The sequence below is a fragment of the Aethalodelphis obliquidens genome, unplaced genomic scaffold (genome assembly GCF_003676395.1).
Source record: "Aethalodelphis obliquidens isolate GAN/ISIS:26980383/991018 unplaced genomic scaffold, ASM367639v1 scaffold1, whole genome shotgun sequence".
Lineage (NCBI taxonomy): Eukaryota > Metazoa > Chordata > Mammalia > Artiodactyla > Delphinidae > Aethalodelphis > Aethalodelphis obliquidens.
The window spans coordinates 85,844,048-85,868,222 of record NW_020837945.1 but is presented as its reverse complement, the minus strand read 5'-3'; the positions used below and the strand labels follow the sequence as shown (position 1 = coordinate 85,868,222).

The 24,175-nt window shown below is 37.9% G+C and overlaps 1 protein-coding gene across 4 annotated transcripts in view; it reads left to right on the top strand.

Moving 5' to 3' along the window:
• The first annotated feature begins 1,511 nt into the window (after nt 1-1,511).
• FXR1 (FMR1 autosomal homolog 1) overlaps nt 1,512-24,175 on the top strand; it is a 59,529-nt gene continuing 36,865 nt past the window's right edge. For all 4 annotated transcript variants that reach the window (XM_027111077.1, XM_027111068.1, XM_027111058.1 and 1 more), the window contains exons 1-3: nt 1,512-1,730; nt 18,726-18,778; nt 20,216-20,309. In XM_027111077.1, the coding sequence (XP_026966878.1) occupies nt 1,680-1,730; nt 18,726-18,778; nt 20,216-20,309 (198 nt within the window). In that variant the 5' untranslated portion in view covers nt 1,512-1,679. The remainder of the gene's footprint in view (nt 1,731-18,725; nt 18,779-20,215; nt 20,310-24,175) is intronic.

Below are 24,175 nucleotides of genomic sequence, written 5' to 3'. Positions count from 1 at the left end.
CATGGCTGACTCTTGAAAATACTATGTTAACTGAAAGAAGCTAGTCATAAAAGACCACATATTATATGATTCCATTTGTATGAAATGTCTAGACTAGGCAAATCTATAGAGACAAAAAGCAGACTAGCGGTTGCCTAGGGCTTTGGGAGTTGGGCTGAAATGGGGAGTGACTATCAACAGGTGAAAGGGTTTTTTGCGGGAGTGGTGAAAATGTTCTCAAATTGATTGTGGAGATGATTGCACAACTGTGTGAATATACTAAAAACCATTGAACTGTATGCCTTAAATGGATGAATTGTATGGTGCGTGAATTATATCTCAATAAAGCTGTTGGAAAAATAGCAAACTAGGGCATTGTAGTTCTGAAGGATCATAATAAGATGGTATATAAAGTGTTGGACACGTGAAGCCCTTAGTAAATGGTGGCTATTACTCATTGATGGGTTAGTGTGTTTGCGTTTTCCTCACAGTGATGAACATTTTATAAAGAACATTCTGTACATAGCAATATGGTGCACTTTTGAAGCCTCCATTTCCTTTCCTAACCTTTGAAGATGTAGAAGTGCTGATGGAACGTTATGTACATTTTTAAAGGACACCCCCCCCGCGCCCCCTTTCCCCAGAAAGGCTAGGGCTAGGCCAGTGGGCATTTCCTTGAGGCGGTAGAGTGCCAGCAAAGCATCCTTTTCCAGAGTTTTTCTGTCAAAACGGTAAGACAACACACAGAAAAGAATACTTCCACTATTATTTCCAAATGGCTTGCTTTGGGAAAAACTTTTATTGTTAAAACAAATATTCAAAGTATCTCAATCATAACGCTTACGGTATTGCTGCAGGTTCTGGTAGAAAAGCCAAATTGGTTCTGCTCTTATCCTGTTTCTGGAAGTTCGCGTGCACTGCAGCAGGGGAAAACTTGCTCTCCCTCTCTCTCGTTTCTCTGATTACCTTCTAACAATGATATTACCCCCTACATTTTGCTGCGGCTTGGAAACACAGCTAAGTTGAACTGGACGTAATTAGTTTGACTTTTTAAACAGCTAAAGTGGTAACAGGTGAGGAGAGACCTGGGCCGAACAGTGTGGAGTCAGGTGGAGGCCACCGATTTTTTTTTAAGACCGAGGCGAGAGAATTTAGAGCCCACTGTACATCCATTTTTAGGCTCCCTCTTTCCCCCAAAGTTTGTGCCAGTGGGCGTCTGAAGCCCCCAGAGTGGGGGCTTCTCTGGGTGGGGAAGCTACTTCAGGGTTACCAGAACCTCAAGGAAGTTTCAGGGCAGGATGCCTGAAACCGGCAGAACGCAGAAGCGTGGGACACGCGGCGCCCGCCGGGCCAGTTTAGTCCCGGCTGGCTGGAGGCCCGCACAGGCTGGGGCTGGTAAGCTGCGGGCACTGGGGGGCGGGAACGTAGGGGCGGGTCAACAAGGTCGGGCAATTGTGTCGGGAGGCGAACAGAACGTTGCGGCGGCGGGCGGAGCCGGGGGCTAGCGATGTAAGGAGCGGGGGGATCCCACTGGGAGAATCAGGACTGCGCGGTGAGACCCCAAGGGTGTGGAGCGGGGGATCCTAGTCCCCGCCCCGTTTTCCCCGTCCCTCCCCCTGCCTCCTTCACGCCCCTCCCCCTCCTCCTCTCTGGTTGGAAAGTTTCTAGAATCTCTTCCCAGCGGCCTTTGCGGTTCCAACATGGCGGAGCTGACGGTGGAGGTTCGCGGCTCCAACGGGGCTTTCTACAAGGTACCGACCCTTTTGCCGCTTTGTCGGGTCTTCTGGGGCCTGGGGCCGGTTTGAGGGAGGGTTGGTGGTCCTGGAGAGTGAGGTTTGGGGTCGAAAATGGCGGCTAGGCCAAAGCCCGAGCCCGCTAGGTTCATCGCTTCTCCCCCCTCCACCCGCGGTTTAACGGTCTCGGGGGCCCGGGCTCCGTTATGTTTTGAAACAACACGTCGGATATCTTTTGCGTATTCCTATTTATTAATCTTCTTCTTGGATGCTCGTGTGGCCCTTGGCGGGCCGGTGAGGAGAAGCCGAATGGCGGCAGGGAGCTCCCTGGGAGCAGGCCCGAGCTCCGGGAGGTTGGGGGCAGTCGTGAAAGGAGGTGGTGGGATTGTGTGGTCACAGCCGCTCCCCCGCCCCTCGGACTGGGCCGAGCGGGAGCTCCTCGGCCCGCTGCTCCGACCCCTCCCCACCCCCTTGGGGGGGGCGCCTCGCGGAATCTTAGGAATTCACCTTTGTACTAGGGTTTCGGGCTAATAAACTTCTGTGTCTGAAGGGGGAGCGGGTGCCGGATTGAGGGTTAGGATCGAAGAGAAAACTAGAAAATCTTGAAATGTGGCGGGTAGAAATATTTTTTGCGGCCTGGGAAATTGGGCGGCGCCTTAGCTCCTCTATTACGGAAGAAAAGGCGAGAGTTCTAGGCTTTAAGATGTAAAATGTGAAATGGATTAAGGAGACACAGGTGGGGAGGTGACTAGTTTCTTTATCAGTTAGTACCCAGTGTTTGGGGAAGGTGTTGACCCCCCCCCCTCGAGGTTTTTTGTTTCCATCGGGTGGAAGGAGGTGCATTACTGTGGGATCGGATCTGGAAAACGGAAGAGGAATTCGAGAGTAGAGGAATTTAGTAGGGGCTTCCAGTGTAGGGGTGACATAGATGAAAATGAAATCCTTACAGTTTAGTTTTGCCATTATAACGGTCCTTTCTCCCGATTCTCCCTTTCTCCCAAAGTATGCCACGAGGTTACAAGATCAATACAAAATCTCCCCAGCTGTTGTCTGTCAGTCAGTGTCACTAAGCCAGCATCTCAAATGTTTGAGAGTCCTGGCTATTTTTATGAAGGGCCTTCTCCTAATACAGGAGTAGTATTGTGAGTACGCAGAATGTATTCTCACTGGGTTTCGTTTCAGCGTGCCTTTTATCCCGCACAGAATTTTTTTACTACGTGGTCATAATTCCTAGTTTCAGCGTTGCTTTTCCTTTCCTAGTTTGCTAATTAGCTATGTGGAATTGGTTTAGTTATCACTTGGTAATAGCATGGTGGGAAATCACAGTTGGCTCTGAAGGATCTCCGTAAGTATTTACAAGTTTAAATCTTAAGGTGGTTAGCATGAAGTAAAAACTGGGACTGCTTGGTGGAAAGGAGTCCTTTAATCCTTTAATGTGTGACTGGTTACATTATCAGTCTAGGTTTACAACTAGGTGTCAGAGAAAAGACTTGAGTAAAATTTGAGTAGATACTTAATTAACTTCTGTTCTTTATTTAAGATTTTCTTTGATGTGGACCATATTTTAAAAGTCTTTATTGAATTTGTTACAACTCTTGCTTCTGTTTTATGCTTTGGTTTTTTTGGCTGAGAGGCATGTGGGATCTTAGTTCCCCTACCAGGGATCCGGCCCATACCGCCTGCATGGAAGGCGAAGTCTTAACCACTGCACTTCCACGGAAGTCCCCTTCTGTTCTTAAACCTAATGGCTGCCTTCTCTGAACGACAGCAGATACAATTGTGGCACAATGCACAAAGAATGGGCTTATACTTTTTCTTGTCAAGGGTAGATAAGGTTCATCATATTTGTATCATTTTTACTATTTGGCTATTCAGTTCTTGTGTAATGGAGGTATGCATTTTTTCCTGGCATATCGAAATACAGAAAAGATTATTTTGCCTTAACAAATTATTTTCAGCATGTTGATGGTAGATACAACACCATTTCTTTTTATCCAAGTATATTTTATTTATGTTGTTCACCTGCTATACATTTATTATTTTTTTTAATTCATAAGGTTGAATAAGATCGTCAGTTTGAATGTTTTAGTAAAGATTGTTTACCATCTTACTTCGGTTTCCCAAAGTTTTTTTGTTGTTTTATTTTGCTTTTGGCAATTCACGAATCAAATGCCGCCATTTTGGAACTCCAAAGTATTTTGTTGTTGATACCTATCCATACTCTACAAAATCTGCTTGATTCTTAGACTTTGATTCCATTACCCATTTTTGTCTAACAAAGTAAAGTAAGGTGGTTTTTTGGCAGAGGTCGGGAAGGACCCTAGTCACGTTGTCTCTACTGAGATAGCACTTGAACGTTTGGAATTTTATGTCCTGCCATATTCCATTTGTACATGCACTATGTGTAAACTACGGTCTTCGAACTCTGAAATAGTGAGCATGATGAAGTGGAAGGAGCCGTGCATTTGAAGTTAAACACATGGGAATTCTAGGTCTGTACATACTTAAGCTTACTTAACATTGTCTAGCAATGCACCCTTGACCAAATATCCCTGGGCTATAGTCTTTTGTATAAAATGAGGCTTTTGAAGTAGTTCAGTAGTCTACAGTATTTTTTTTTTTTTTTTTTGCGTTACGCGGGCCTCTCACTGTTGTGGCCTCTCCGGTTACGGAGCACAGGCTCCGGACGCGCAGACTCAGCGGCCATGGCTCATGGGCCCAGCCGCTCCGAGGCATGTGGGATCCTCCCGGACCGGGGCACGAACCCGCGTCCCCTGCATCGGCAGGCGGACTCTCAACCAATGCGCCACCAGAGAAGCCCTACAGTATTTTTTATCCCATGAAACTGTCCGCTTGGAAAAAATATTGGGTCACCGCAGAAGCAGTTTTATTAATTTAATTACATGAATTTTTTGAGATTAATTTGCATATGGTAAAGTGCATCTTTTTTGTCATACAGTTATGTGAGCTTTGATAAATGCTAACAGTTGTGTAACCACTACCACTAGCATGGAGGGATAGAATAGTTCCACCATCCCCTTAATTTCTATCCTGCCCCTTTGCAGTCATCCTCTCTCCACACCCTCAGAACCTGGGGTGGTTTCTGTCCCCATAGTTTTGCCTTTTCCAGAATGTCCTAAACATAATCATACAGATACTGTGTAGAGTTTTCAGTTTGGCTTTTGTTTAGTGTGGAAGTAATTTTATTTTAAGTAATTTTTTTTTAATTTAAAAAATAATACATGGTCAGTGAGGGATTTTAGAAACTATCAGAAAAAACCAGAAGTTGCCTTGAGATAACAGCAGGTAACATTTTGGTGTATTCTTTTCTTTCAGTGGTGGTTTTCAATATACAGGTGATTGTGATTTTCCTCCTCATTTTCTCCCCTTTTCTCTGCCCTGCCTACCCCCAACACACTTGGCTGTAAATGCGAATTGCCATTGAAGAATTTCAAAGTCATGGGATTAGTAGCCAGTATCATCATGCTTGAGGCAGTGCGCTGTAGATATTGATTAAAGATTTTTAGTGGAACTGAAACTTAATTGCACAAAATAATTGGAACCGGTGAAGAAGATTCAACCCCAAAATAGGATAGTTTCTTTTTCCCCCCCAAATATTTACACAAATGATTGCATACTAAATACTTTGTTCTGCATCCTGCACTTTTACTTAACAGTGGATCTATGGTAGTTAAAGACATAAAAACTTGATATACTCTTGTTTGAAGCCAGATAACTCTATAGGGGTTGGGAAGAATGGGAAATATGGTAATTAAGCACTTGATGGGGGATGTAATTTTATATAAAAATTCGCTTTTATAGCCTTTTTTATCTGGAGTGAGGCATCATAGGGTTTATACTACTGGTCATTTAAGATGCCTTTTTTCTTTTTGTTTCCTTTTTAAAGCTTTCAGATGGAATTTACATTCTCTGGTAGTGTATTTACAGAGTTGTGTAACCATTACCACAATCTTATTTTAGAACATTTTCGTTAACCCCAAAAAAGCCTTGTGCCCATTTGGGGTCATTAAAGTGCTTTTTAACTGATGTATATGATTTTAAGCTTTGTAATAGCATTGCAGCTTGCATAGCCATGAGCAGAATATAATTTTAAATAGAAGTTGAAAGTAAGTCACTCAATTTCTGGCTCTTGGAGAGGAAAGTTTCCATGGTGTTCCAGGGAAATGTGTGATCTCTAAGATGGCTGAATGAATTTTCAGGCCTTCTCTGTAGAAGATAGAATTACTTTTAGAGCTCCGTGATTTCTGGTTTTGACTGTGTAATTGATCAACTATAGAACATTTTAAAGTGCTATAATATTTGCAAAATTTCCTTTTTGCTTTAGTTTAATATTTAAATGAAATTTGAGAGTAAATTATGTAATAGGTTTATTATTGCTAATAATGATGGTCTGTAGAGTTACAGTAAAGGAGTTGTGTTTTGAAAATGTACTGACTTCAGGTTAGTGTAGAATATTGTTGATTTCTTTGTGGAGATTAGTAATTGAGGAAAAGATGGTTGCTCTCTTACTGGGGACACTATTAAGTTAAGAACATACAGTTCCAGATGTTACGAAGCTGTTTTTGTACATGTTTTAAAATGCAGTTTTTTAAATATGTAAAAGAACTAGGATTTAACTAAGTGAAAAGGCCACTTAATTTTTTTTTTTTTTTTTTTTTGCGGTACGTGGGCCTCTCACTGCTGTGGCCTCTCCCGTTGCGGAGCACAGGCTCCGGACGCGCAGGCTCAGCGGCCATGGCTCATGGGCCCAGCCGCTCCACGGCATGTGGGATCTTCCCAGACCGGGGCACGATCCCGTGTCCCCTGCATCAGCAGGCGGACTCTCAACCACTGCGCCACCAGGGAAGCCCTAATTTTTAAAAATTAAATTTAAATACTTTTCCTGTGAAGTTTTGTTTTTGTATTACAAGAACAATGTGTAATTAATGAAAAATCTGAAAACACAAAAGCAAAGAAAGAAAACTGTAATCTCGGCACTTTCCTGGTGGCGCAGTGGTTAAGAATCCACCTGCCAATGCAGGGGACACAAGTTTGAGCCCTGGTCCAGGAAGATCCCACATGCCGCGACACAACTATTGAGCCTGCACTCTAGAGCCTGTGAGCCATAACTACTGAGCCCATGTGCCACAACTACTGAAGCCCACGCCTGTGCTCCGCAACAAGAGAAGCCACTGCAATGAGAAGCCTGTGCGCTGCAACTAGAGAAAGCCTGCGTGCAGCAACGAAGACCCAACACAACCCAAAATAAATAAATTTATTTAAAAAAACAAAACAAACCGTAATCTTACCTATCTAGAGAATTTGTTGTCAAGGCCTTGGCTTTACTTACAGAAAACATACTTTTTCCATATTTTTCTTTCTATGCACCTTTATATTTTTTATATCTTCAGATATTTGTGTGTATTCTGCGAGTAAAATAATAGTTTACTATTATCTGTTTACTGTGTATTCTTTGAGGCTTGTACATGTATTTCCTGATTTTGTTCTCTCAGGGACTGCATGAGGTATGTGTTTTTATCCTCATTTTACATATTAGGAAACTGACAATAATGATTAAATAACGTCCCAATTACACTGTAGCTGAAATGAGATTTAACGCCAGGGCTTCTCACTTCCAGTTGCCTAGTTCAGCATAGCATGAGAGGTTCGCCAAAGGAAGTCTCACGGCAGTAAGCTTATGTTTTAGCTAGGAAGACACGGCAGACACTTGACAGGATAATAACAACTCAAGAACTGAATTCTCTACCACAGTGTTAAGGATGTAGCAGACTTGCTTTTTTGTAGTTGAAGAGCAGTATGCATTCTATGATTGACCCCTAATTCTCGTACTAGCTAGTTTGTGTGGGCTTAGGTTTTTCATCCGCAGTATGAGGCACTTGGATTTCTTTTGACAGTTTATCAAGTGGTGGAATCTGCTAGGTTGTTAGTTCACTAAGGTCCTATCTAGCTCTAACAACAATACCAGCTATTATCTACTGAGCACTCAGACTATCAGACTGTGTAGGTACTTTACATGAATTTATCTTACTTAGTCCTCTCAGTCACAGTGAAAGAGATAATGTTACCCCAGTTGAGGAAAGTGAGGCTAAGCGAATCTATCCATAAAATTAATAGGCTGATTCAAGATTCATAATGATGTTTTGGACTTCAGAGAGCCTGATCTCCAACCATTATGTGATTTTTTTCCAAGTACGAATATATGGCTTATCAAATTATTAATTATAAATTCTGATCAATACAGTGGGAGTCAAGAGGACTGAATTGGGAGGATTCCTGGAGAAATGATTTGAGCTTTGCTTCACATTACAGAAATCTGCCCTTTCCGATGGTAGCCACTCATCATGGGGCTGAAATATACTAGCCTGAATTGAGATGTGCTTTAATTGTAAAAGTTATACTAGATTTCAAAGACTTAGTATGAAAAAAGGAATGTAAGACTGCAGTTTTAAATTTTTGATTACATGTTGAAATAATATTTTGGATATATAGGGTTAAAATTATTAAAATTAACTTCACCTGTTTCTTTTTACTTATTTTTAATATACTTAGAAATTTTAAAACTAGACATATGGCTCAAATTATAATTTGTGCTGGATAGTTGTGATTTATACCATCCTTAATTGCTAGCTTTATAGTGTTTGTTATATGTAAGGTATTTTGGGAAATGTTTGAAATGCTTTTTTATATGTGTATATGTATGAAACGTCCTGTTCAAATTTTAAGGTGTGACACAGTAGTTATCAAAAGGCTTGAGAATATTCTTTGGCAGATGTTTAGCTAATAGTAGTAAATTCTATTGTGACGCTGGTGTAAAATTTTCTAGGACCAAATCTAAATTTTCTAGGACCAAATGTAGAATAGCTTGAGCAAAACAAAATTAAGTAATGCAAAGTATTACTTTTGTTATTTAATCTGTACGTGTAATATCTATTTACACGGACAACAATCTCTTCAATTTATTTTTCCTTACATTAAAGAGGCTGATAGCCATGGCAAAGTTGAACCAAAGTTAAATCTAAGTTAAATGTTAGTTGTTATAACTTGTCTTCCATACTCTAGCCTCAGCATTTTTTGCTTAGCTTTTTTGGGAGCATGAGTAGAGGTCTCCCCAGTAATAACTATGAAATTTATAGTTGTTGTTGGCAAAGCAACATGGCATTTCCCTGTTAGTATTTCTTCAGAATCAGGAATCTCATTTTTCGGGTTCCTATCTCTGTGCCTTTCTTATTCTGGCTAATTAATAATAGTAAAACTTCTTGGGACTTCTTGGCGGTCCAGCGGTTAAGACTCTGTGCTCCCAATGCAGGGGGCAGGGGTTCAGTCCGTGGTCGGGGAACTAAGATCCTGATGCTGCACAGCGTGGCCAAAAAAAAAAAAAAAAAGCAGAACTTTTCTTGCTTCATAGCTTTTTGCTTTAATAGTTTTCCAGGTTATTTTCAAGTCTTAAGTTTTCCAGTGACTTGATATGTATAGTTCATTAGTAGACCTTCAGTACATATTTGTTGAATGAACAAATGGATCAGTCATTCTTGGTTTCTAGACACTCTTTTGACTTGTTAATATTTGTATAAATGCATATATACAAAACTAAATTATTTGTGATTTTGATTCAAGCTGAACTTAAATTTTTTTTTGAGGGGTTATACATTGATCCTGGTCAAGCTCAGATATGTCCCAGAACTTAATGCATATATAGAATTATAGAGAACTTCAACTCAGCTCTTGGCAACAGGAAAGTCATTATAGTTTTGTGTGGCCATTTGAAACCTCTGAGTCTTTCTATTTCAGGAACTGTTGGATATTATAAACTTGTGAAATTAATAGGCCAAGAACATTACTAGTATGTAAGCATTAGTAGATATTTATGTATTCTTATGAAATCCTCACATTTTCATTGTCATTTTTTATTCAGAACAGTTAAATGTTCAGTACTAAGGGATGCTGAAGGCTTGCCTTGAGTAACTTTTTTCCTTAAAAGAACATACTCCGTAATGATGCAATAATTTCTGTAATACATAATGTAATTAGTAAATTTGTGGATTTTATTTGTAGAACATGTGTCCATTGATTGGAAATAATTTCCGGACATAGATGTAGGTCCTTTAAAATAAAAGTGTGTATTGTTTGAAGTTAAGAAAATTTTTGATTGCAGCAGTCTTTTTTGGGGTACGCAGGCCTCTCCCTGCTGTGGCCTCTCCTGTTGCGGAGCACAGGCTCCGGACGCGCAGGCTCAGCGGCCATGGCTCATGGGCCCAGTCGCTCTGCGGCATGTGGGATCTTCCCGGAGCGGGGCACGAACCCATGTCCGCTGCATCGGCAGGCGGACTCTCAACCACTGCGCCACCAAGGAAGCCCGATTGCAGCAGTCTTGAATGTGCTCGTTACTGGAATCAAATAACAACCCAGATCTTTTAGATGTTGTATGTAAACATCAAACAAACGAGTTTATTACTTAGAATGTGGATTTGAGGTCACTAGAGATGGAAAAATTAAAAAGATGTGGGGAGTGGTAATGTCTGTATATATGTGCTGTATGGAAATAGTGCAGATTGACAGAGTATTAAGGATAATCTCAACTCTTTAAAAATATTTATACATGCATATGCAAGTGTATAATTTTATACATATGTATAAGCATGTACAGACTTGCTTTATTGTAAATTTTTTTCTTTTTCCCTTGGTTTCCCTTTTCCACATGATCTCTCATTCACAATCCATTTAGGTAGCCTGTTTATAGCCAAGTATACATTGTGCCAGATTTTTCTTCATACTCATGGAATGTACATAGATGCACATTCAGATACAAACGTAGGTGTTTTTCAGTATTGCTCTGTAGAAATAAGATAATCTACATCTTGGCCATTTTCTGTTGGAGTGTAATTTATTTTTTAATGGTTACATATTTCACCATAAGAATTACTGTGAAATCCAGCCATTCCCTAGTTAATAGACATTTTGTTTTCAGTTTTTTTTCTGCTCCATGTGTGTTTCCATTGGATAGGTTTCAAAGAGCGAGATAGCTTGGTGGAAGGGAACTTTTACCTGTTAACGCTAATAAATGTTAACAGATTGCATTCTGAAAGGCTTAACACTTTGTATTTTCTCAATTGATGAATGTCAGCTTTTTTTTTTTTATTACATCCTTGCCAGAAATAGGCATTATAATCTTTGATTTCTGTGAATCTCTTGGATGTAAAGGTTGCAACTTTGATTTGCAAATCCCCACATGGGAATTTTAATGTTTGTTGGCCATTTGGATTTGCTTTTCCATAAATTACTTGTTTATCCCCATTTTCCTTCTGGGATGTCCTTTTTTGCTTTTTGAGATTTCTTAGGACTCATTATATGAATACCCCCTCCCCATCTATAATTTAACTCTCTGGTATCCCGGGCCATAGAGAAGTTTTGTTTTTTACATACTGAAGTACTTTTTCCCTGTTAAGGGTTCAGGGTTTCCAGCCTGGTTAAGACAGCCTGTGTCCAGATTATACATACAGTTCCTTAGGTTTTCTTAAAGTGTTTTATTTGTTTATTTCATATTTACTACATCAAGTCTTATTTTGAATATCATAGGCAGTTGTGCTAGCACCATGTATTAAATAATAATTCTCTGTTTTAAAGTTTTTTTTTGTTTCGTTTTTGTTTGCACATGGGGAAATTAGGTACTGTACTCATCAGCCAGATCTTCCTCACTTCTAAGATTGGGATGGGAGGAAGTCCACCATCTAGGAGAGCTGGGTCCCATTCAGGATTGATAGAACCTTCTGAGAATTGCTCCAAAAAGTCTCTGGGGTGCTCTGGGAAGACCATAAAGAGTTCCTAAAGGAGGATATTGTGACTTGCTTTTGGGCAAGTAAAGCCAGTTAAAAGAGTCTTATTTTCCTTACCTTACTGCTCTGGGCCCTCTCTTCTTTTACCTACTGCATAGTAAGTAGTGGATCTGAGACCAGTCTTAACAGTAAAACCAGTATATTGTATTGCTCAGTAAGTGTTTTTTTCCCTTTCCCTAATAAGGAGTTCTTTCTGTATCTGTTAAATGTATACACAGTCCAGAAACATAAAGTGTTTATTAAATTCTTTAAATTACTTGACATAAAAGTTCCAGGAAGATTAACCGTAGTATTTTGGGGGGAGGAGTGGCTTTAAGTATTCTTGGCACACCTTTGAGTGCCTAGGAATTACCTTAGTTTAAGAAGCTTCAACTCCTTCAGTTTGCAGACTGAGACTCGTGTAAAATTGCTTAGGTCTGGGAGTCCCTAAGTCAGTTTTCTCAACCTTATAGTTTCTCATCTGAACTATAAAGCTGAGGAACACCGTTTTCTCAATTCTTCCAAGGATTGTGCATGGCTAGTACTATTCTAGATGCATGGAGGAGAAGTTCATTACACACAATGAATGACTTAGTGATTGGGCTGTATTCTCATAGAACCCTGATTAAGAAATAGTTTGCTGTATTCACTTTTTTTTTTAAATCCTGTAAAATGGATCATACATGTGTAGAGTGCAAAAGCAGGACAGCAGATGATACTGACTGTTGACATGTTGATTGATTTTAGGTATAAAAGTAAGCCATGGGTAGAGATGTGTAATTGGAAGTAGGGTTTTAGAGTCCAGGGAACAGGTTATTTTTCCATATGTAGATTTGGGAAATCAGTGGAAGAGCCATACAATTTCATTGTATTTAAAATGGCATCCAAAAAAAAATAAAAAAATAAAATGGCATCAGTTGTAAGAGGCACTAAAAAAGAAGAAATGTTGCCAATTGATTTATGAGTGGTAGTTTTATCTTTTAAAATTCTTTTCTATATCACCTGAAAGATTATTTTTGAACATTTGCATACATAAGGAAAATAGAAGCAAAATAAATTGGCTAAAACATTTTCAGGTTCAGATGATTGTGTTTCTTCTCACAATATCTTCCTCAGTGCCATGGAGAGCATTGATGTTGCAAGCATACTTTAAAAGAGCTCTCCTCTATTATCTCCAGGATTTTCTTCCAAGAATTTTCACCCACTCTGCAAGTTTTGATGCTGGTGCTTTCTTGATTTTATCAGAAGGTGTCAACAGAACAACCTTCTGGTAAGAAACCTAAATCCTTCCTAAAATGTTACTTCATTGGTTTGCTGAATGAACTATTGAGGGGTTGCAATCAAGTGCCACAGAAAATTGCAAGCAAACCAAGTTTGAGCATGCTTAACAGTGACATTTATATCCTGGCAGCCATTCAGCTATTGGCTATTCTAAGATGCCATCAATTGTAGGAAGCATCCTGATTGCAGGGATGCAAAATTGTTAGAATTGATGGGCTGGGAAAGTAGACTGGGGCCAGAGAATGAAACACTAAACAAACTGATAATTGATCAAAGAATAACAAGTCATCATCCATTTTGTCAGTTCTTGAAAAACAAAAACCTGAGGCGAATTTTGCATAAATTATGCTATTAACTTTTCTTTTCTCATGGGTTATAGTTTTGTAATTACATTTATCCACAGCAGCAAATTTTAACTGTGGAGTTTGGGAAAATGGAGAGTTTACCCAGTCAGAGGAAAGGCCCTACAGGATCTAACAAACTGATTCCAGTGCCTCTTAATGTTCTGAGAATTTATTTTAAACAGTTTATTTTTATTTATTTTTTAAAATTTTTATTTTATTGAAGTAGAGTTGATTTACAATGCGTTTCTGCTGTACAGCAGAGTGATTTGGTTATGCGTATATATATTTTTCATATTCTTTTCCATTATGGTTTATCACAGGACATTGGATATAGTTCCCTGTGCTATACAGTAGGACCTTGTTGTTTATCCATTCTGTATAAAATAGTTTGCATCTGCTAATGTCAAACTCCCAATCCATCCCTCCCCCACCCCCCCCCTTGGCAACCACAAGTCTGTTCTCTATGTCAGTCAGTTTATTTTTAGAAATACAGCATTTTATCACAAATTTGCTTCAATAATTGATCCATCAACTGTAATGTCTTAATACATTGGAAAAGGGAACTAAAATATAGTTATTTGACTGTTGTGCCAAATAAATATAAAATTTTTAAATGTCATACCAGTGATCCTGAGAAAGACTTTAAAGAGAAAAACTGGAGTAGATCTTAAATTATATAAGAATACCTGATCAGGTTTGAAGGAGGCAGTAATGTGACTGTGAGAACTTTTTGCTTGCTTAGGAGAATAAATGTGAACTAGAGGTTTGATTCCTGATGAATCCTTGCTTTTACCACTTGAGATAAGAGTCATTGAAAACATAGCCTCCATTTAGGAAGCTTGTTCTGTGTCTTGCTGGCCTTTTTTGCTCAGTCTATTGGCAATCAGTAAACTCTTCTAACAAGAATTTTGAGGTTTAAGAGTTACAGCTTTAGGGTGTAAGTGTTGGGTTTTTGGGTATGGGCTTCCACTTTAAACCTCATTTTGAGGATTCAGGCTGTCTGACTTCTGGTAGTAGTTTGCTGAGTATTAAGGTTTTTTTCATATAAACTTATTTATTTTTGGCTGTGTTCCGTCTTGGTTGCTTGCACAGGCTTTCTCTAGTTGCGGCGAGCAGGGGCCACTCTTCGTTGAGGTGTGTGGGCCTCTCATTGCGGTGGCTTCTCTTTTTGCGGAGCACAGGCTCTAGGCACATGGACTTCATTAGTTGCGGCGTGCGGGCTCAATAGTTGTGGCTCACGGGCTTAGTTGCTCCGCGGCATGTGGGATCTTCCCGGACCAGGGCTCGAACCCACGTCCCCTGCATTGGCAGGCGGATTCTTAACCACTGCGCCACCAGGGAAGTCCCAGTATTAAGTTTTTTTAAGTTTCTACTTCCCCCTTTGTAAGATATGTGAATTTAGTGTTGTAATGAATTGTAATAATGGGAGGTCATTAGTGGATTTTTGAAAAATCTGAAGTAGCAGATGAATTTGAAATGATACTTTTCAAAGGAATTTTTTTAGACTAGGATGATATGTTCCTAATGAGTTTAGTGGGAATGTTCTCAAAGGGATTCATGGATCTCTGTAGATTGCTCAGCCATCACTTAAGCAAAGCCTCTGATAAATTGATTAGTATATTAAACAAGGTAGCTGCCTTTCCAGTTGTAAATTAGATTTTGATATTTTGTTCTGGGACTTTGCCTTAAATAGGCTTTTTAGGAATGGTGCCTTATTTCTTCATAATAGTGTTGCTGCCAGACGTAACCTTTTAGAGTTTAAAACTGTGAATTAGCAAAAGCATTTTGTCATTTAATTGATAATGATTTAATTGAAAAGAGTTCCAGACAGAAGATGAGGTTTTATTTATTTTTTTAAAACATACATTCATTTATTTTTTGGCTATGTCGGGTCTTCGTTGTGGTCCCTGGGCTTCTCTCTAGTTGTGGTGCTCAGTAGTTGCCTGGTGTGGGCTTAGTTGCCCCGAGGCATGTGGGATTTTAGTTCCCAGACCAGGGATTGAACCATCATCCCCTGCATTGCAAGACCGATTCTTAACCACTGGACTACCAGGAAACTCCCAGAAGATGAGGTTTTAAATTCAGTGTTTACAACCTCCTAGGGAGTAAAACTTTGGGGCTATAATAGATGTATATAGTTTCAGCTTCTCTTTCTCTAAAATGAGGGATCTGGAAGGTCTGTAGAAGAAATAATGTTTCTCTTCGGAGTGGTTTTCCCACAGCCATCTGTTCTGACTTTTGACTGTATTTATAATCTCATTCTTTCAATTCTTGAAGTTCATTCATACCATGTGTATTATTGCTTATCAATAGGATTTTTTCTCCCTGTGACTACCCTCATCGAGTTGAAAAACATTCTTTTCAGCTGTAGTGTTCTGTAACTTCAAAAATGTGTGTTTAAGTTAGGCAGATATCTGGAATGCACCTTGTTCTTTCCACAGGCCATTGAAGCTCCCACCTCAAAATTGCCAAGCACCTTGTCTTTTTTGTCCTGATTATTATAGCTTTAAAATAACTTTCAGTGTTTGGTACGGATAATGTTTTCTCATTATTCTCTACCCCCATTTAAAAGTTGCCTTACTGAATGCCTTCTTATTTGTTTTTAAGATAGGCTTTGATGTAATTTTATTAAGGTTAACTCCTATTCCCTCAATAGAATTACACATTCCTTTGTGTTTTAGTAGGATCCCATTTAGGGGCATGTTGAAAATTTTAAAATATCAAGAGTGCTTTACATTTCCCTAAATAGCCTATTTCTATTCATTAGTCAAGTTTCAGATGTCTGCACGTAGGTCGTTTACATTTTTTTGTTGTTGAGGGCATTTCTAGGACCTTGCTGTTAGTAGAATATTTTTTTGTCTGTTTTATTTTCCAGTGCTTATTTTTAGCTAGAAAAGCTAATTTGGTTAACTTGCCACCTTACTGAATCTTTGAGTTTTCTTTTTAAAGTTTTATTTTAGGCTAGATTGGTTTTGAAAAAAAAAAAATTCTTCAGTTAGTGCTTCCAGGGCTCAGAGATTCCTGCTATTCCCTCTGTTCTTCCCTTACTCCTAGTTTACACATCATTTTTGGCATTCCTGGGTTTTTATTGTATGATGCTGTTTGTTATTTTGTCAGGGATAGCATTCTAAGATATTTTGATTACACTTTAAATATGTTAAAGTGCCTTGTTATCTATAATTTTAAATTATAGTTAAGAGTTTCAAGTGTAAACATGTACCAGGCTTTGTGAATGAACAAATTAAGGGACCATTTTATGATGGCTTGGGCTTCCATGTTTGTAGGTGTATGGGGAGAAGAAAAAGAAATGTCAGAGTATTCTAAGAAATACGGGTTCTGGACCAGATGAGTATGAATAGGAAAAGAGACCAACTCCCCGAAGGTTGGACTAACAAGAAAGACAGAAGTTATGGAGACTTAGTCATAAAGCCACCCCCCCTCCCGCCTTCCACCCACACCATGTGCAGGAAAATGCTGCCATTGTTATTTGGTGTCTCCTGACTCAAACATTTTGGCAAAGACATAACCCTGCCGTTTGCCATCTCTTGAGTATATAGGGACCTGCCATTATTCTGGTGAATTGAAAAGTGTTGACTGTGTCCTGTATCAAATGCATCAATTTTATAGCAATCTGGCCATTAGAAACCTCTTATTCCTAGAATCTAGGGTTTGGGGATTAGAACATGTTTTCTGATTATTCACTACAGTCCAGATACTTTATTTGGGTGTCAAGTTTTTAGCTTGTTTAATCTGATGCCTGAAGATATTAGCAATAAGAGTAGGTTCCAGAGCTGTATTTTTTCTTAAAGTGTGTGAACAGTGTGTGCACCCAGACAAAGATGATGCTGATGTTTGTGGTGGATGTAAAGTGGGGGTGGGGAGCAGTATAAGCACTGATTTTTAGATAGGAAAAAACCTTTTTATTATAACGAGGAGTAGAATTTCCCAGTGATTTGGAGCTCTCATTTGCACTTACGCTGTATAAATTATACAGAAATGATAAAGATTAATGAAACATTTCAAACTATGAAAATTGTTTGTGAAGGACTAGAAAATGTTAGTGAAAGTATAAATAATGACTAATCTGTGATGGAAAGATGTTTTACTCTGATATTCATGAATTTGGTAATTCTCAGGTTATGAAAATAGTCCTTACAAATGGCAAGGGTATAATAGAGATGGATTTGCTGGTAGCATAACTATGAAAGTGCTGACCAAAATGATTGCTGAAAGTAGATGTGCGGATGAACTAGTAGAAATAGAGAAACTGGCCAGGAAGTCATTGTTGTAGCATGATCAGATAATCACAACTTGAACTAGTTGGCAGCTCTTAGTTTTTAGCTTTGGGAGGAGAAAGAAGAACAAAAAATGTCTTCAGAATTGCAAGGCAAGAGCTACTTTAAATTTTCTGGCAGCCACTATATTTCTTTCATAAGTTTATTTTCGGCTGCTTTGGGTCTTCGTTGCTGCACACGGGCTTTCCTCTAGTTGCGGTGAGCGGGGGCTGCTCTTCCTTGCGGTGCACAGGCTTCTCATTGCGGTGGCTTCTCTTGTTGTGGAGCACAGACTCTAGGCACACGGGCTCAGTAGTTGTGGTGCACAGGCTTAGCTGTTCTGGCATGTGGGATCTTGCCAGACCAGGGAACGAACCCACATCCCCTGCATTGGCAGGCAGGTGGATTCTTAACCGCTGCGCCACCAGGGAAACCCCAACTATAGCATTCTTGAAAGTATCTTGAGTTTTAGACCTCACATGAAGATATATGCATTGAAATTTCCCATAATACACAAGTTGATCACAGGTATTTCTAGCTGGAGAGAGATCAAGGCCAAATTACAGAATCATAAAATTTAGTAGCAAATGTGGGAGGAGGGTACTGAGAGACTGGATACATGACTTATATACACTCTGTGATTGGTGATTGAAAATAAAATGATTTTATTTTCAGCTTCATTGGTTACCTTTTCCTCTATAAGACTTTCTATATTCAGTTCCAAAGATTTTCTGGGGTGGCAGTGCTGATCTGTTTGCTTTTTTGGTTTTTCCACCGTCAGTTTGTTTCTTAGTCTTTGGTTTGTTAATTTGCTTAAAATAATATCTGACACATAGTGTTTAAATATTTGGGGAGGTAGATGAGGTAAACAGATGTACTCATTTTTGCCATGTTTTAACCAAGTACTGCAAGTATGTGTATTTAATTAGTTTATAGTGTACATTATGGAGTGTAGTATGATAAAGACGTTTCAGAAAAGTTTTTGCTGAGTAGCAAGTGGTTCAGAGTGTGTAAGCATTTGGCTAAGGTTGAGAACATTGCTCTTCTGATTGACAGTAGTACAGTGTCATTTAATGTCATTTGTAATCATGAAAGAGAGAGGTTAAGTAATTGCCAAGGTCAAACAGCTCATGAATGATGGAGATGGAAGTCAAACCCAGATTAGCCTATTCCAAGCTCTGGGTTATTATTAGTACTCCATGTCATTTTTGTAGCTCTAATATAGTGGTTTAGAGTTAATGTAACATTTAATTGAATATTTATTTCCTTTTAATTTCTTTATAGGGATTTATCAAAGATGTTCATGAAGACTCTCTCACAGTTGTTTTTGAGAACAAGTAAGTTATTTTTTTATTGATAGAGATCCTGATTTTGAAGATTGGTAGTGCCAAACTGTTCGCTTTTGGCTGTTTCTATTGCCAGTGGAAAATGAGTGTGCTTTTGGGTGGGGGTCTTTGGTTTGATTATCTTTTTGAGCTCAAATAATTTTAGTTTTTGGTGACTTCACCTGGTTTTCTGCTCACAATTCACTTGGCACTTCTTCCATGACCCCTTTCTTTGTCAAATCACATGTGGACGTGAATCAGTAAGTAGTTTTTGCAAAAATAGATGGCATGAATGGGATTATAATATGCTTCTTAAAAACGCAGAATTTTGAAATTATGCTGTAGATAAGTATTAGGCTGTCTTTAATTGCTTGATTATTCATAAGGAATAATAAAAAGTTGTATAGATATTGTAAAGGTTAGGTCAGTTGTGCTAAAAACGTTAAAGACTGTGTTCTGGGCTTGGTTAGGAAGGGTTATAAAGGAGCACTATATAATTGAAGGTCAGAAAAGAAAACTGGTTAACTTTCACTTTTATGCTGCTTCTGTAACTGCCTGAATAGATATCGGCCCAACAGCTGTTTCTTGTAGAAACAAGTGTTGAGATGATTTCTGTCTTTTAGCAGCTGCCATTTAGACAGTAAAGATGAAAGAAAGCACTCAAATGTCTTACTTGTCTCCTTTTTTGCCCAGCGTTGGCACAGGGGAGCCATAGGAGTATTTTACGTGCTGCTCTACCTCCCAGGCATGTGAATGACCTATTAGAACTTAAAGTAGGAAAGCTTTTTAGCTTTATCAACTTAGTTATAAAATACAACCCACAAAAAATTAAGCAACAGCTCAAGTAGTAGTTTTAACACATTCGTATTTGCTACAAAGATTAAAAGTAAGTTTTTTCTAGGTTTTAATTACAATGTATGTGTTCATTGTAGAAAAGAAATTCTATCTGTGTAAGAAAATTAAATCCTTTCATAATTTAGCTATTCAGAATAATTGAGTAGTTTTCTATATTTCTGTGAACATGTACACTAAGAAATTATGCAGCTTATATTTTATAATCTCTGAAATTGTGTTCCTTAATAAATCATTGAGTGGTAAAAGTGTTTGTAATAAGTTGATCCCACTATAGCAGTTCGTTACTCTGAACTTACCCTACTTCATTTGCAGAATAATGTATGTACTGTTACCTTAGGATGAGTAATTTGGAAGCAATGTATAATTGTCAATGATGTTAACAATTTATAAACTTCACCAAGAGCCATGCAAAATCTGTTCTACCTCAGCAAACTACTTGGAAAAAGATTTAATACAGAGGTTGTTTTTCTTTGGGGACAGCTAAATGATTGATTTGAAAAATATACAGTACTAAGCATAGACTACATAGCTTCTGTATTAGGGGTATTAGAATAATGTATTTTAAAATTGTTAATTCCTTTTCTAATCCTTCAGTTGGCAACCGGAACGCCAGGTTCCATTTAATGAAGTTAGATTACCACCACCACCTGATATAAAAAAAGAAATTAGTGAAGGAGATGAAGTAGAGGTATGTATTTACAAGTTTATTTTCTTGTGTGCATATTTTTTTGTTTCAAATAAATATTCTTGTTGGAAAATCTGTTTAGCTGTTAGAGAATAAATCTAATTCCTTTTCTCCATTCTTTCTGTTGGTAATGGCTGTGTAATGTAGCAATGCTTGAGTTTTGGAGCCAGAACTGGGATTAATGTCTCAATGCTACCATTTTTAGGTTTGTAGCCTTGGTCAAGTTTTTTTGTTTTTAATGACTAAAGTGAAAATAATGTGAGAACTAAAGACGATAGTGCATTTGAGTTTTGCACAGATTCTGGCGGAGACAACTATATGATGTTGGTCATTATTTTCCTTTTTTTTTTTTTTTTTTTTTTTTGCTGTTTTGCCTTGTGCTTTTTCCTCAGTATCTTTGTACAGTATTAGTAGCTATCCTTTACTGTAGTGATCATTAATATAGTTCCTGTGTAACAATATGAAATATTAGCATACTGCCTTTTTGAATATTCTAGAAATATTCAGAAAAATTTAAAAGGAAAAAACCAAAATCACTGTCCAGAGATAAAAACCACATTTCATGGTTTACATATTCTCAGGCTCTTCCTTTTTTCTCTTTTAAAAAAATAAAAATTTTACTGCTAAAAAAAAAAAAATTTTACTGCTTCTTTGTATCTTGCTTTAGTAGGTCTTGAATGTCTGTCTTTTATATTTGTTTTTGATTAACATGCCTGCTGTTTTGTAAAAAGAAACTTGGAAATAATTGTCAAATAGAAGCATAATGAGTTTGTTGGAGATAGAAAATTTGATTTTCGATTTTTAAGAAGCTGATACCTCCAAGGAGCTCAAATATGCTAAAATGTATTTCTCACAAGGAGTTGTCTTGATAGTGTTGAAAGAGATTTTCAAATCTCATTTGTACCTAATTTATGTAGGCTGGGGTAGGAGAACTGGGAACATGGGTCAATCTTTAATGATGAAATAGCTATCTAAAAACACTTAACAGTATGTACTTTGTGCCATACACTGTTCTGAGTGCTTTGCACATGAACTCATTTAGTTACTTGCCATTTTTATTCTTCATAATTTTTTTAATGGTAAATTTTCTTTTGAGTTAATTGTAGATGTTAGGCTAGAAAGTCAAATTGTAGGACTTTAACTCCTAACAACTTGAACTCACTTTCTAAAATTTTGCCTAGATTTTAATTCTTGCTCTAGGTAATTAGAGCAAGCATCCTTCTGCTTTTGCTAAATCAAAGCATGTTATAAACTTAATTGTGTCAGGGTGCCACATGTGTGGCGGTCATTTCTGTGAGTAGTGCTTTTCATATTTTAAAAATTGTTGTTCAGACAGTTATTGTTAATGTAAAGGCTCAGTTTAAAGGAAAAACTTGGAGCGCTGAGGGTGTTGTTACAGTGTGCTTTTTCCTCAGTCTCAATCTGGGAAGATCCTGTCCAGTTCCTGGACCATCTTTATGGCTCGCCTCCCCAGTTGTATACAAAACTTTATTGAATGATTTGGAAATTGATGATTACAGAGTGTTTTATTTCACTTTCTGTTTTATGGTTCAGTCTTGGTGAAATTTGTTCCTTAAAATTAATGAGAATCATGGTCTGGAATTAAGATATTACTGTTACTTTGTAATTTTTTTGTGCTTTTGAAATTTTTGAAAATTTATATAGGGAAGAAGTTTAAAATTAATCTTGCCACCTGTGGATTTCTTTTTTTGTTTTGCTTTTTTGCCAGCGTTAGGAATTTATTCTTATGCCATGGAATGAATGCTTAGGAATTATGGTTGTTAGTGCTTTATATTTTGAGCCAAATAACTTTATGTAAGCTCCCCACCCCCCAAATTCAAAGTAACAAAGCTTAATATAAAAAGTGAAATGATACAGAGTTACATAAAGTAAAAAGTGAACCTTTCCTCTTAGTGTAGGTATCTAGGTGTGCTTATCTGCCCACCCCAGCTTAAGTCTCATTTAAGAGATGTCTCTTTAGATTTTTTTTCTTTGAACTTATAAAGAATATGTGTGCTTTTTTAAGTTACAAAAATTGGGAATACATTTTATTTGTGATTTTTGTAGTCAGTTAATTAAGATACCATAGACATTTTCAAGTCTGCACATACAGATTTAACCTCATTTTTTCTCACCACCCCATGATACCTCTCCGTATAGGTGTATCATAATTAGAAGTTGTTGAAATTATTGAAAGTTGTTTTTTGCTTTTACCACCCCCCCCCAAAAAAAGCAAGAGTTAATGTCCTTATGTAAATCATTTTCTGTTAGTATAAATCTTGGTGGTTCAATTGCTGAATCAAAGGCATGTATATTGAAAATTTTGATAATAGCAAAATATACCATTTTGTCCTCCAAAAATGCTTTTTGAATGACCACTTCATAGTTTTGCTAATACATTAAGGTGTTTGTTTCCTCATAGATTGACTGGCTGGATTATTATTAATCTCATCTGTAAGTTTTCATAAACATGATAGAAGGAAGCTGTTGTCTTCTCTGTTTTCTGAACCTTGATTACTAGTGATATGGAGTGTCTTTTAAATTAGTTTATTGGCTGTTAGCCCCTTGTTCTGTTTATTATCTATTTTATTTTTTGCCCATGTAGTTTTCGATGTTGGAAATGTGTACATTTTATGGGTAAGTTCCTGTTATATATTGTGTTTTCTCCCAGGCATTCTTTAAAAAGCTGTGCTTTAGTGGCTTTTGCCATTAAGAATTTATATTTTTACTTATTCAGATCTGCCAATTTTCCCAGATTCAGATCTGCCAGTTTTCCCAGTGTGGCCTCCAAGATAACCCATTTTAGTACTTCTACAGAGATGCCCCCCCCTTTTTTAAAGAGTATTTAGGTTTTTAATATAACTTGATTCTTTTTAGGGTAATTTATTGCATAGTATATTGATTTTTTTTTTAATTAAGTCATTGGCTACTGTTCTTTTTGTGCTAGTCGTAAATACTATAATAGCAGTGATAACAGCTGACACTAACCCATATAATATATATATAACTAACTGGCTTTTTAAACACATTCTATCAGTTTGACATAATAGTCTCTTGAGGGCCTCTTCTAAACTCTATGACTACTTTAATTAACCTTTCCAAGGTTCATGTAGCCTGAAGGTTAGGAAGTTGAATAACCAGTGTAAGTTTTTGTCCTGAATGTTATTCTTTCTAATATGTCATGCTGTATTACAGGGTGTTGTCAATTTTGTGCCACATTCCCAACTCTTGTTCTTTTGCAGCTTCTAGGAACCCTTCCTCTTTGAAGAATGGAAAGGTGACTATGATTTGGCCATTAGTAATTGATTTAGAACAGAAATGATCCAGAAGGGAGCTTTTCATTAAGCTGTCCAGGCATTTATCTAAAGCTCAGCCATACAACAGAAGACCTAAATAGACATTTTTCCAGAAGACATACAGATGGCCAACGTACAGATGTTCAACATGTCTAATTATTAGAGAAATGCAAATCAAAACTACAATGAGATACCACCTCACACCAGTCAGAATGGCCATTATCAAAAAGTCTACAAATAATAAATGCTAGAGAGGGTGTGGAGAAAAGGAACCCTCCTACACTGTTGGTGGGAATGTAAATTGGTGCAGCCACTATGGAAAACAGTATAGAGGCTCCTTTAAAAACTAAAAATAGAATTACCATATGATCCAACAATCCCATTCCTGGGCATATATCTGGAGAAAACTGATTTGAAAAGATATAGGCACCCCAGTGTTCACAGCAGCACTATTTACAATAGCCAAGACGTGGAAGCAACCTAAATGTCCATTGGCAGATGAGTAGATAAAGAAGATATGGTGTGTACACACACACACACACACACACACACACACACACACACACACACACA